The 14,751-nt window shown below is 38.6% G+C and overlaps 1 protein-coding gene across 2 annotated transcripts; it reads left to right on the top strand.

The window, feature by feature from the left end:
* The first annotated feature begins 2,461 nt into the window (after positions 1-2,461).
* Positions 2,462-14,344, top strand: fam135a (family with sequence similarity 135 member A). 2 transcript variants are annotated; one of them, XM_086093680.1, is made up of 21 exons: positions 2,462-2,718; positions 4,040-4,172; positions 5,380-5,459; positions 5,564-5,703; positions 6,119-6,189; positions 6,281-6,454; positions 6,572-6,698; positions 6,971-7,124; positions 7,535-7,612; positions 7,987-8,036; positions 8,505-8,663; positions 8,795-8,868; positions 8,964-9,118; positions 9,233-11,072; positions 11,159-11,319; positions 11,401-11,492; positions 11,602-11,699; positions 12,627-12,778; positions 12,854-12,964; positions 13,054-13,167; positions 13,318-14,344. In XM_086093680.1, exons 2-21 carry the CDS (start codon positions 4,096-4,098, stop codon positions 13,521-13,523), a joined length of 4,113 nt encoding a protein of 1,370 aa, XP_085949806.1. In that variant the 5' UTR covers positions 2,462-2,718; positions 4,040-4,095; the 3' UTR covers positions 13,524-14,344. The 2 variants fall into 2 exon arrangements, with proteins under 2 accessions (XP_085949806.1, XP_085949807.1); XM_086093681.1 differs by lacking the exon at positions 7,535-7,612.
* The last annotated feature ends 407 nt before the right edge of the window (positions 14,345-14,751 follow it).

The following is a 14,751-nucleotide window of genomic DNA, read 5'->3' as shown; positions in this document are numbered from 1 at the left end:
AGTCAATAAAATGTCTGAGCCTTAGCTATTAGCTGATTAGGGTTGTAAGCTTTTTAATTAATATGGGTGCGATATAACTTTCTTATCTTGAAATTGAACAACTCAAGAAGGGCTGCATAACCTCTCCAAATTACAAATCACAATTTGACACATTGATTGTAATCTCAAAGGTTTGTACCAGGCAGTGCTACTTGATTTTTACTGTTTGGGAGCATTTTTGTTTTATTCTATTACTTTTGTCCATGGAACAACTATTGACACTAACTGTACCCCTTTTTACGACTATGTACGTGTACGTATGAGAAGTTATTTTGCTTTTTGTAGACTCAAAAGAAAAACAATAACAGCAATCAGTCTGTTAGTTGTCACAGTGTGTAGAGGTAATAATAGCCCAGAGTTTGCAAAGCTGCACCAATTGCTGCTTGAATAAATATTTGGCCACCTCTTTCTCTTTCACGTGTAAGCTCTACATGTGTCTACTTGTGCACACTTGGGCAGGACGTTAAACTCTTTATCAAATTTGGAATGGATATCTGACAGAATCGTTATGTTTTGTAGTGCCAGCATTCCGATAAAGGTCTGATATTTTTTAGCTGTAGGATTTGTTGCTAGATTAAACAAGCCTGGATTTCTCTGTATAGACGCCAACATTGCATGTGCCATAAAATATACATAAGTGCAACAGTATGTACAGAAGGAAGATGACATAACGTCAAATGCAGATGGAGTCGCTATGGTTACATAAAGTGCTGTATATAAAAATAATTCCTTAGCTGTGAAGGTCCGCACAGTATGAGTGTTAACAGTGTGATGTCACCTCATTTGCAATAGTGTAGCTACACCACTGTGAAATGTGTCAAAAGATCACAAGCGATTAACATTTGTAATCGGTCAGGCGGTAGGCTACTGCAAATTGGCATATACTGTATGCTCCACTTTGTGACAAACATACAGTATAGGCAGAGGATGAAAAGGTACATGAGTCTAATGTCCATGCTCTCACCATTTAGCTGCAGTATGTGAAGCACTTAGTTTGATTCTGCGAATGGATTCCAGTGCGGAAATATTGTGGGATGACACAGCAGCAACACAGAGTGTACAGAAGGATATTTCTGGAGAAGAAAACAAACATAAACACAATGTGTGAACTACATAATCTTATAGCAATACAGTTTGGTCCCAGGCTTATTTTCATTTTCGGACTCCGCCCATATCTTAGTGTGGTCTGGCAATGATGAGTCTTATGTTGTTCAGAGTTCAGAGGGTGTTGCGTCCCTGTGCAGGAGTCAGAAACTTCAAGTCCTCAAGATGGGGCTTTGCTTGACCCTTTACTTTCAGGGTGTCAGTGAATATTTTTCACATTTACATTCTTAGGATTGGGAGCCAAATTGGTACATTTATATTGGCCGGTGGACTGTGGGAATAAAATGCTGTAAGGTAAGGCATCAAGCAGGCACATCATTTCATGGTACAGGGCTTTTTGCTTTAAGTTTGTTGTAATTGGATTCGAAAAATAATTTCTGCTATGTTTTGTTTAATCAAAGTTATGACAATACATGTACAGAATTGTTGTTATAGTACATTTGTAGTTTGGTCAATGCATTACACAGTATTTATATTTGTAAAAAACAAAAACAAATTTTTAACTCCAATCTGTACCAAAAACATTTATTCTTGCATCGCTAACTACAAAAAAAAATTTTTTTTGTATGTGTGTGTGCAGTTTTAACTTGTCTTGACTCTAAATTAATTGAACATTTATTATACATTTAATGACTCTTAGCTAGCAATCAATCTACAGCTTATCTATCTAACTGGCTAACTAGCTATCAGGTCTAGGCAAAGTATGGCCGGTGGGCTGCATAGAGGCCACTCCGTTCTTTAATCTGGCCCACCGAGGTTTTACATGATCTCGAGTCCTGTAATATTTTTGTATTATTTTAGCCATTTCCCCTCAAATTGGACAGTTAAAATGCATTTCCATATATGTTTTTATTATTGTTTTATATCATTAAATCTTTGGTCTAGATTTTCATTATGCATTTAAAAGAAAAGTCAAATTTACAGACACTGTTCATCATACTTGTTGTATTAGCCTAAATAATGAGTTATTAATTCTAACATAAGTAATTATGAATAAAACTATGTAATATAGGAATAAAATAAAGTAGTTTACATTGTATCTGTCTATTTCATTTTAGTTTGTTATTGGGCCCTTGAGCATCTATTTATGTCCATCTGTTAGTCGGTCTGTTTACATCAGTGGTGGGCAAAACTGGCCCATATGGGCCACATGTCCACCCCGTTGTTGTTGTTGTTGATGATGATGATGGTGGTGGTTATTATTATTATTATTATTATTATCTGCAGCCGCTGCCATGTAACTTTTGCAGGCTCAGTTGAGAAGCTCTACTGTAGGCTACAGTGCAGCGTCAACTGCGCCTCTGGTGTGTGTGCGCATTAACGCACTCTCGTAAATGGGCTGTTTTAGCAACGCCTAGTGACAGCCGCTTAGACTGTGCTCGGACTACTCACATTCTGAAGAGTAAATGGCCAATCTGTCATTTGATGAGCGGCTATCCTCTACGGTTTTCCTGAAGGTGGACGAGTCGTTAGGCTACTAGGAAGGCTTTCCCATTAGGACGTGGGAGAGGAAAGGAATATAGTACGAGAGGACTACGTTGGCTAGCTAGCTAATGTTAGCTTGCCAGTGCAATGGTGAGTGAGTTGTTAGTTTCTCTGTAGCTAATGTTAGCTTACTAGCTTCTACATGGTTACTTCTCAGTGCAATGCTGACAGATATCAGCGATTGTAACACTGGTATCAGCGGTTTGACATTTGTGTGCACAGTTGCAAGATTGTTAGTTGACCCCACTTGACATGTTGCGGGCCCTTAAGCGAATCCTTACCTAGACTCACTCTCCACTTAAAATAGCAAGACACCATTGCTGATTATTAGTCTGCCAGTTCGGCACTAGTATCACGTCTCTACCGAATGATGCACCCTCACTTTACGATGTCGTTTCACCTGTAATGTTGAGGCCCCCGCCCCCGTCTGTTTTGGTCCTCTTATTATAACTAAGCTAAATGGTGAACTTAACAAGGGCTATTTTCGCTAACTGTCCTACTTTCGTGCACGGTACGATTTAAAAATACACTAGCTTAGGACATTTATTTATACTGTTTATCGCGCTGGTTTGAAACGTGATGAACAACAATTATTCATTGACGGAAATAGCTATTCAATACCCCTCTGTTTTGTTTGTTAGTTTGTACCATAATCTACGGGTGGGCATTTTTTTGTGCAATTGATCTTAAAAATGGACAGATTGGCTTTATGCCACCCCTAGATGTGTGCGTGCGTAAAATATGCAAAATACTGTGATTTTAATAATAGAATAATAAGTCATTCTAAATGTTTTATTGTATTACAAATTGAATCAACCAATTACTAAGCAAATATTTTTTTTAAATATATAATCACCTTTGTTTATTTATTTATTTTTGTTATTGTTGCTGATTTTTCCAGGAAGCACTAAAAAACAACCAAATTGTGAGTATCTAATTTATTAATAATTATATTATGTTGACAATATGAGCAGAAGTGGTCCTCACCATGGTAGATGATTTGATTTTTTTTTCTAAATACACACGCACAAACCCATTTTTATCAAAAAATGATTGACCATTATTTTATGAAGGTGAGTCAGTGAATTTGTAAAATTATTAATTTTGATAATAATTTTTGTTTTTATCACTTTACAAATAAGATAAATTATATCAAAACAAATAAACATGAATAAATACATATTAATTAACCAATTTTAATGGAGATAACAAATATAACAGGACTATATTATAGTAGATGAATATTATTTTACTGTCTGTTAGTTTTCACCCTTCTTTGTCATGCAATCGCTAAATTGCACTGTAGAGAGCTATTCCAAAATTCCCCTAAAAGGCTGTTCATCACTCATGTCTCATTCTTATGTATCATATTCATACTTTTTGTGATAACTCTGGTCTCTGTTTTCCTTAGCAGGCCTTCGTGTGTGTCCCAGATGATGTGAGACACCTCAGCGTGTAGACACCACAATGACTGAAGTTCAGGCCACGGTGGAGTTCTCGGTGGAGCTCCACAAGTTTTACAATGTGGACCTGTTCCAAAGAGGGTGAGTTAGTCATTTATTGACTCAACACTGTTCGACAACATCCATCTTATGCTTTTTTGGTATGCGTTCCAGGTAGTGACAAACCCACTAGGTTTTCTCAAAGATATTTCATCAAATACAAAAGCATCCATCACACACATGACACAATACTTTCTGTTGACTTGGCTCTTCAGAAAATAATTCACTATATTAAACTCTTTAAAAAATTGCATTAAGTTCAGTTTCCTGTTCGATGGTTAGCATAATTTTTTTGATCACAGATACCATGGCAAAGAAAAAGCAAGACGCTTGTGTCAAATGTCATCATCTGTCATCAGCTAAACTGCACTGTTTGCTTATGGATTAAGTGTATAGAGTGTGATGCATTACCGTATACATCTCCAAATCCCAGCCGATCAAAATGATCTTTGACACATTCAGGAGTAAGTACTGGGAAAGATTATGTTTAGTAAATCAGGTGAGTTTTCCCTCCTTCGGAGCAATAAGGATCACTTGTACTATGCTTTATAATACAGGGAGTTTAGAAAGTACTTTTTTAACCCACGCATGTGGTGGACATTATGTATCAAAGTTTCTGTGTAATCACATTTGTTGTTTAAACGCAATGAGCACACTCTCCCTCAGAATATTATACAATTAATAAACTATGTAGATGCTGGCTGGGATTGACTTTTAGCAGGTTGTAGCCCACATTTCCATTCCAAGTGGAATTTTGTTCATTTTTTATTTAAATGTTGTACAACATCCTCATGGACTATCTAACAACAAAATCAGTTAAATACCGTCCATCAATTATATGAAAAAAAATATATATACATAAATAAGAAGTAAAGTATTACAAAAGAAAATCTAATTAAGTGGCAAAGACTGGTAAACACAACCATGTTTAAATAAAATGTATTTTGTGTATGTTTTTAAAGCAGTCTGCAGCAGGCATGGTTTTAATGTTTCGCTGTGGTGAAATAAAACGCCACGTCGGCTCATCATTACTTGGAAGAGTTCAGCTTTACTATATGAGTGATCGCAAAAATAAAGTGCTTATTATTTATTCAAGAATGGTTTAGTGTCGTTTTACAAATTAAGCCACTGGAAGCTAGTGGGTAGGTTATTCCTGTACTAGTGACACTAGAGACCAAACAAACATACAGTGTGTGTGTTGTCTCATATCATATTTATTTTTATTTATTTTTTATATTCCAATTTTCAGATTCTACCAGATTCGTGCCAGTCTGAAAATTCCACCTCGGGTGCCGCACAAAATTGAAGCTAGTCTTCTTCACCCAAGTGGTAAATAGGATGTTTTCATGCACAGACTTTAATGTAGTCATGAATAAGAAGAAGATATTCATGTGCATCAGTGGTTCCACAATTGAATTGTCTTTTTTGTCTAGGCTCTGACCTTGCATTTCCTGCTTCAGTCCAAGATGATGTCATCTCCAGCAAAACCTTTCAGATTCTCTACAAGAACGAAGAGGTTGTCGTCAACGATGTGCTCATCTTCAAAGTCATGATGCTTCTGGATGAGAAGAAGGTAGGTTTATATGTATTTTTTCTTTAACTGTAGTTTTGAAAAATACATCTGTTTTTGTGGACATATTCCCACAATGTTCTTCTACATAAGTTCTTAATATAAGTCTGCAAGCACATATGTTACTTGCATGTCGTCATATCTTTTGAGAATTATGCTATTGTGTACATAAACTAACAGAAACAATCTGGGGAACAAAGGTATTTGGCGTGAACTTCCACCAGCAGACTGTAGGGGGCAGCAAATAGTTCATCCCAACTGTATTGTCCATAGGGCTCGAAATGGATGGAAAGTCAGCTGTGCAATATTTTTTAACAAACAGTCACTTCTGTAGCAAACTGTCAACAACATAGCACCTGGTTTTCATACAGTTCAACGGACCTGCTTTAAGTTGCTCTCTAAATACTTTCTAAAACAGGTGGAAGAGTCACTCTCTGATTTGGATTTCCAGCTCCAGTTAGATTTGTATTTCACTGATGGCGATTACACGTGAGTGTTGATGGGTTTATTATTTCATATTATGTGAGTGAGGAATAAGATAATGAATTACGTTTGTTTGTTTTTTGTTTCCTATCTACAGAACAGATGACCCAAGCTCTTTACAGAATATCAGCAGCCGCACACTTCGTTTGCACTTTAGCCTTCAGCGAGGCATCCACCAGCACATTAATGTCATGTTTGACTACTTCCACCTTTCTGTCATGTCTGTTGTTATTCACGCCTCCCTTGTGGCGCTACATCAACCACTTATCAGGTAGAACCGCCACATACCTCAAAGATTGTTGACATTTAGTAAAATGTTGTATTGCAGCACAAGACTCATTTTACTGTAACGTAGATGTTAAATTTTTACGTGTACTCTGCTGCCTAGTTTTCCTCGGCCAGTAAAGTCAACATGGCTTAATCGCAATGCGCCGGCACAGACCAAGGACTCGGTGATCCCGCCTTTAGAGAACGTGGTGTTTGGCAGCGGTTATGTCAAACAGGTGTCACCAGATGTAAGTTATCACATTAGTGAAGGAGTAGGTTTGCTAGATACAATAATATAAGACTTTCTTACAATCCTTTTTCTTGTAATAGTTTTGAAAATATGTATACATAAAAGATTTAATGCAAAAACAAATAATTGTATAGCTAATAATATGAACAGGAAACTATATTTTGAAACATTGGTAATACTGGTGAATCCAATATGGTTTTGTTAAAAAAACATTTTTTTATTAAGAGCTCAGTTGTGTCCATTTCAATGTTTCCTTTCTTGATCCTTCAGGGCAGGTCATTCCTGGTGTCTGATCACTGTGTGCAGCATGCCCTCAGCCTCCACCATAACATGTGCTCCAGTCTCCTACTTGCCTACCAAGGCCTGTTTGACTACTTCACCAATGTGACTAAGGACCTGCCATCCTCCCATCGTATGGAACTAGGTATGCAGCATCCATGTTGTTCATTTATTCACCGCAAACTACATGCAATGGAATGCATGCAATACTTGCTGCATACTGCACATTAAGCAAAGAGGTCCTTATGTCTGCATTGATATTTGTGAAACATTGCATACCAGTTTTAGTTAATATTCTCATCATCTCATGTCTTTTCATCTGGATGGAAATGTTGCACTGATCACAGACCCATCAAAGAGTCTTCACATTAATATGAAATCTGTTAACTCAGTACACCAAATCTAAATCAGTAAAATGCCCAGGAGGCACAATTCAATTTAATGTAAATAGCTTACTAAAACTAATCTGCACCAGTGGACAGATACTAAACCACCCCAAAAGGACAAATTCATAATAAAAAAGGTTAAACATGCCTATATGTGCAATCTTACTAGCCAAGCCCAGCATGCAAGTCCTATATGAGCGAGTACTAAGAAGACCCTATCCCAGAAGTCAAAGGCACGTCTACATAGGTATGTCCTGCCCCTTCCCATACCTCGAATCAGCCTGCCTTTCTCTCTTTTTTCCTCTTCACTCCAGTTATCTTCTTGTACAAAATTGGCGCACTCCTATTGCCACAATGTACTGAGCAGATGCACCTAAACTACTGCCACCTTTTTCCTACTGTCTCACAACTTTCAAGCCTTGGAATTACCCACTGACTTCTATAACAGTCAGCCTTGTCTGATTTTATCATCTTATCTTAGGAAAATAAATACTTATTTATTTCACACCAGCACGCTCTAACACTGCACTCTTGTTCAGTCTTTTTCAGACATATTCATGAACTCATTAAGTAAACTATAGAAGTAAATCACAAAGGCAACATTGTTCACTTCCTTTTCAGAAAAGCTTGACTTGGAGGCCCGTCTAGCTGAGTTATGTGAACAAATGAAGGTAGGATCTGTTGATAATATAATACAAACATGTTCTTATCTCTAATCATGTAAAATCTTTGTAGAAACCAAACTGGCATGCAATTAAATTAATTATATATTTTTTATAAAGTTCATTATTTGCTTCATTTTCTTTTTTCTTTATCTAAGTTGCTATTTTATAATAGTATATTTGCATGTATTCTTTGGTACTTGATAAAGGGATATTTTTAACATGATATAGCAATGATCGGGCAAAATCCTTTTCAGGAGTCCCCAGAAACGACATGTTTGTTCAAGTATTAACAGTGCATCATCATTTTAGATGAGTCAATATCAATACCCTTGTAATATCAGAGGTTTTGGCCCAACGCCATCAAAATGTAATCAGGAGTCCCTTTCATTAACTTGATTGCGAATCAAGAGCTTTTCTACACTTCATACTGCTTTATGCTCACAGGAGCCCTCTGGTGTCTTTTTAAATGTGTAGCAAAAAGCAGAGTCCCCTGATGAGTTGGCGGAACTGGTGAACATGAATCTCGCCCAGCTCTGCTCTCTGTTGATGGCTCTCTGGGGACAGTTTCTCGAGATTGTGTCCCTACAGGAGCAAGTGGCTGCCCTTCTAGCTGTGGAACACCACACACTAAGAGTGAGTTCAAACTTTTAAGTCCTTAACAATCATCAGTAATCCTGGAATAACAATAATTTCTCTCTCATGAAACTACAGTCTGTAGTGAAGAAGCAATCTTAATCTTGACCTTGTACCTGCTGTTATTTCAGGTGCGGAGATTTGCAGAGGCTTTCTTCTGCCTCGAACATCCAAGACAGTCTGCTTTGGCATATCAGGAGCTATAGTATGTTGTAGTCGACTGTGAAAATCTTACACGAGGTAGATGGTAGCGAACATCCAAGTGTTACAGTAAATGAGATGTTTTTGTTCTTCTATCAGTGCTCACAGTCACCAGCAGATGACTAATGCCATCAAAAGTTCCAGCTACTTTCTATCCCTGCCTCCACTCCCAGTGGAATGTGCGGATTTGGACGGTGACATCAGCTCTCTTCCCATCATTTTTGAGGATCGCTACTTAGATTCTATCACTGAAGGTCAATAACAAAAAATGGTGGTTGAAATGTACTTTTATAAGGATCACAGAATATTTTTAAGCCGCATATTTTGTTTCTCTCTTTATTCATGATCATCCTGGTTGGAATTTGAAGATCGTGATGGACCCTGGCTGGGCATGCACAACACGCGGTCTGCGTCGGTGCCAAGTAAATCTGATAAATCGACTTCTAAGGACTACGTTGCAGTGGCCAGTCTCTTACCAACTGATTCTCAATGTGCTGCTGTGAATAAAACCTGGTCAGATAGCTTTGAGCCACCTCCCAAATCCAAAGGAAAATCTGTCAAACTGAAGAAAAGTTCAAAGATTGAGAATCCCAAGAAGCTGATTCGACATGGATCCAAGGACTCAGTGGTTCTGGTGGGTTATAAGAACCTCAAAGCTCCTTTTGCTGAGCCAAGCACCAAGTGTAAGGAAGGGGAGGCTCCCTTGAATTTAGAGGAGGACCAAAATGCCTTGCAAGTGGACTCGATTAGTTGTTTAAGGACTAGTGATAATTCTGTCTCTGACCCCGGTGCCTCGTCGTCACACTTTGTAAAGAGTGGGGTTGATTCCGTCTCCGATGACAAAACTTTTACTGCTGCTTGTCATCAGACAGGCACTGGAACTGCCCCTGTGTGCCAACAACCCCTGAACCAAGTCGATAATAGCAACCAAAAGCCGATACAGTGGTCTGCTGGGCCAAAGCAAATTGAAGTTAAACCAAGTCACAAAAACCAAGGTGGAAAAGTTACAGTTATTAGGCCGTGTCATACTGATGGTGCTATTAACAGCAATATTCCAGAAATTACCCAGACAGAATGTTACTCCAGTCAGTCTGTGGTGGAGACAACACAGCATTGCCAGCATCCCTGTCTGGTCTCAGTACAGGTAAAGAGTGATTGTATCAGGCTGCCCGACGGAGCAGCCCCGAGTGCCTCTTCCCGCCTCTCAGACTCGGGCATTGAGAGTGAGCCCAGCTCTTTTGCAGCTCAACTTGTTTCAGGGTCACAGACCTTTCCAGGGGTGAGTGTGGTTGACTCAACTATGGCTGTTCTACAGTCAGAGAAGATTACAGTGAGTTCTGCACTCGGGCCAGTACAGCCGTGTGTAGCGCAACAGCCCTGTGAGGCAGCAGAGGTTCTTCACACACAAGATACTCGTGCTGTCAGAGGGGTTCAGTCATCGCTCACGTCGATCAACTCTTTGCCCTCAGACGATGAAGGTGAATGTTCAAGTGGAGCTGATGTCTTTTGCAGGCGGTCTGGTATTGTAATACAGGAGCAGAGTGTTGTGTTTTCTGGGGAGCACACAAACAAACCTGCCGTTGATGTGGCCTGTCCAGTTGATTCCCAGCTTGTAAAATCAGTCGTTGATTTGGAAATAGAACACAACATTATTGGGAATCCTGAAGTTAGACTGGAGGAGACATCTGGTCTTGAGGCCTTAAAAGAGTCTCTTAGTGAACCCCAAACTGCTTGCCCCTCGAGTAACTCTGCCACGAGTAGCACTGACCTAGTAAAACGTGGCATGGTCGAGAATTATTTTGGCTCAACTTCCAGCACAGATGCATCTGAGATCAGCCCTGTAGAAACCTCCGCTATCACTCTGGAAATCCAAACAGGACCTCAGGTTGAGGAAGATGAGGATGAAGGTGAGCATGAAATGATAGAGAACGGCTACTACGAGGAAGGGGACGGCTATGCCTTTGTTAATGGTGTTGCTGATGAGGAGCAAACGAGCGTTGGCGGCGCAGCTGGCCAGGAGACGCAACTTCTGTTGGAACAGCTCGGCATCGGCCACATCCACGAAAAGCAGGATTTATCGAAAGCTCCAGTCTGCTCCAACGTCGCCTCTGCTAGTTCTGGACAGAGCGCAGGGAGGCGTCATCCTTCTACCTCCATGTCTTGTAATCTAAAGTGGTATGAATGTGTACCTGCACCACAGATGAAAGAGTGAGTTGTGATCTTACATGACCACATTAGGGTTTTGCATGCGTTATAATAACTGAGCATTCACGGATGAAATTGTAATCATGTAGGTTCATCAAAGCTAAGGAAGAAATGAAGCAATTAAAGCTTCCTGGGGTCTTGTACAGTGAAGTGCCAGAGCTGGCATCCACAATACCCTACTTCAGCTTGGAGGAAGATGAAAGCTCCGACGAGGGCATTCATCTTATTGTTTGCGTGCATGGCCTGGACGGTAAGGTGTTGAAGTTCTTCAGAGCATGTTTTGTTTTTTTCGGAGCATTAAATGATGATGTTGTTCCCCACTTTGCTGCAGGCAACAGCGCAGACCTGAGACTAGTGAAGACTTACCTAGAACTTGGACTCCCCGGTGCTCGTATAGACTTTTTAATGTCAGAGAGGAACCAGGTGATTTTTCTTCAACATTGTTATGATCCGTTTTTTTTTTTTTATGTGCAGACAATCAGCAATCATAAAATAATCTAAACTTTTATTTTTACTTGTGTTTTCCACCCAGAATGATACATTTGCTGACTTTGAGTCAATGACAGACAGGCTGCTGGATGAAATAGTCCAGTATATACAGATTTACAACCTCACACTTTCAAAAATAAGGTAGGTGTAAAATATAAAAAATTCGGAGAATCATACAGTATAATAATTGTTGCCATTGTACCTAGTTCCAACCACAGACGTTTATCTATTATGGAGCACCATTTTACTACCAGTAACACCAAAATCACATTTTTGCCACGTTCCATCTTTAGGAACAGTTATGTCCAGACCAGACTACAAGCCACAACATTTTTTCCCTCGTTTTGCCCCAGTTGGCACATCACATTCTCGTCTATTCTAGGTTCTCTTTAGTCTCGTTAAAATTGTATTAACTGTTCATGCATTTTTTAAGTGTTGTTCCTCACACATTGAAGCATTCTGCTCAGTATTCAGATCTGATCTGCTCAAGCGTACACCCGAAAACACATTCTTCTGTCGTATTTCCTACACTAAAGTTGTCCTATCTTTTTTTGTCTAGTATTTGTATATGTATAATCTGCACGCAATGAACATGCAGTGCTTACTTCAGTAAATTTAATTCTACAAAATCTTCAAATAACAGTTCGCCAAATGCTTGAAACTGTTAATTGAAAGTACTTTCAATACAGCATCACTCCCTAACATATGTCAACTAGCTTAATGCTAATATTCAATAGGAAACACCTTAGACAGGCTAACTGAAAATTGCCTAGCTCTTGCAGTTGTTTCTAGTTGAACAACTTCAACTTTAGCATAAACATAGCAGTCACTTGTACAGGTGGAGCATCTAACAACACTCAGGCATGCAGTATATTCACTCTGCTCTGTGGAAGCAATTAGAGCTGCCAGAGTTTTTGTTTAGTTTTAAGTTTGCTCACTGTCTTGCGTGTGGAATTATTATTTTTAATCATATTGCATGTCAAATTGACTTGGGTGCAGCTTGTATACTGGTACGGTCAATAGACTGAATTCTAATATTATTTTAACCTCTTCTTTTCCTTCGTGCAGTTTTGTGGGGCACTCGCTGGGTAACCTGATAGTTCGCTCTGTATTGAGCAGGCCCAGGTTTAAATGTTACCTGAGCAGGTTACACACCTTCCTTTCCCTCTCTGGTCCTCATTTGGGCACACTGTACAACAGTTCAGCATTGGTCAACACAGGTATGTTTCGGGTCATTTCGGAGATTCTAATAATAGTGATAGCAAACAGGATGCTGTTAAATAACTTGTTTCTAGGCCTTTGGTTTATGCAGAAGTGGAAGAAGTCAGGGTCGTTGCTCCAGCTGACTTGCCGTGACCACTCTGATCCTCGACAGACTTTTCTCTATAAGCTCAGCAAGAAATCTGGTTTGTGGTGCTTTATCATTTGCTTATTTTGAGCTTTTGAGCTATGAGTACCTGTATAAGAAATGTCTGCACTGATCTTTTGTCTGTAGGTCTGCATTTTTTCAAGAATGTGGTTCTGGTGGGTTCACTGCAGGATCGCTATGTTCCCTATCATTCAGCTCGGATAGAGATGTGCAAACCGGCATTAAAGGATAAACAAACTGGTATGATACATCACTATTAAACTGCTGAGATGACCTTGTTCTATATTTTTGTCATCATTAATTTGTATTTACTTTGTGTATGATGACTATATATTGGCAGCTCAACTCTTCAAATATATTAAATGACAAAAGTGTTTCTTACTTCACCAGGTCCCGTGTATGCTGAAATGATTGAAAATCTGCTGCTGCCAGTACTTCAGAACAAAGACTGCAACCTTGTCCGATATGACGTCATCCACGCGCTTCCCAACACAGCCAATTCTCTCATCGGTCGGGCTGCCCACATCGCTGTTCTCGATTCCGAGATTTTTCTGGAGAAGTTCTTCCTTGTGGCCGCCCTCAAGTTCTTTCAGTAAGAACTGCATGTGGACAAGATAATGTGGAGCTAATACCTCACCTCATGGGACTTTCCCTCCAGTGACCATCGTTGAACTACTTATATATACTTTTTAATGAAATAAGACATGCATCATAATTATTTCTTTCTTTCTCTTTGTTCACAGTTTTTATGGAGTTAGTTTTTATTTTTATACTGCAAATGTTGTTTTTGTCTGGAGGGCAATGTTTCTGACAGGTTTTAATTTTCTTTTTAATGTTATTTATGTACTGTATGTTCTATATATTATTCAATTCATTTTAGCTGTTGAAATGAAACAAGAGCTGCTACATTATTAAAATAGCGAGTCTGCACATAACATCACCATTTGAAAACCTTTCCCGACAGTTTTTAGAGACTGCATTCATTTGCACCACAACGACATTTTACAAGCTTTTGTACAGAAAAGTCATTTGTACAGGATGCTTTTGTATTGACTATTTTCCATCCTTTTTAAAAAGAAAAGACTGGATTTGAAATAGCAATGTTATTCTCAGACTTTGGAGCTTTTCGTTTGTTGTTAATCCTTTATGCATCATTGTGCACATTTGCCAACACGGTGTTGGAGAAAATAAAGCTACAGCATAACATTTTGCCACAGGGATCTTAAGCAATGCTCATCATTGAACAAAAGCACATTTGGTTTATGTCACCCGTTTATTGAGAAAGTATTGAAAGTATTTTGATTGCTAACACCGGGTGATTGTGTCAACTGGAAAGCATTGTTTGGATTTTTAAACATGTTTCATGGGGAGATGTTTTTTTTCATTGTACCATTAAAATTGACAATATAAAACTTAATTTCTGATTTAAACGTTATTTAGACTTTGTTGAAGGCGGGAGAGTATTTTTGTAACTGATATGAAGTCTTCGTTTTATCAAAATCCCCAGTAGATGGCAGTGTTTATTAACCAAGCTATTCTGTCAGATTTCTATTTCAAAGCAATGAGCTGGAACGCAAAAGCAAAGATTTATGGTGGAAAATTGTTGAGCAAGGTTCATCAAAAGATCTAATTATAGAGGTGGTCACACTCAGTGGCTAGGAAAGCACTCTACGCCCTTTCCATTCCCAGAGTGACTTTTGCTTGCTAGTGCCAACGTACTTTTTTTTTTTTTTTAAGTTAAATGTACTTTAAAATTTATTTAGAAAAAAAAACTAAATTAAAATTATATATATATATATATATATATATATATATATATATATA

This window comes from Leptonotus elevatus, chromosome 13 (assembly GCF_054856555.1).
Source record: "Leptonotus elevatus isolate MCC_2025b chromosome 13, RoL_Lele_1.0, whole genome shotgun sequence".
In the NCBI taxonomy this organism is placed as follows: domain Eukaryota; kingdom Metazoa; phylum Chordata; class Actinopteri; order Syngnathiformes; family Syngnathidae; genus Leptonotus; species Leptonotus elevatus.
The sequence above is the reverse complement of the archived record's forward strand: the minus strand, read 5'-3'. Positions and strand labels throughout refer to the sequence as shown.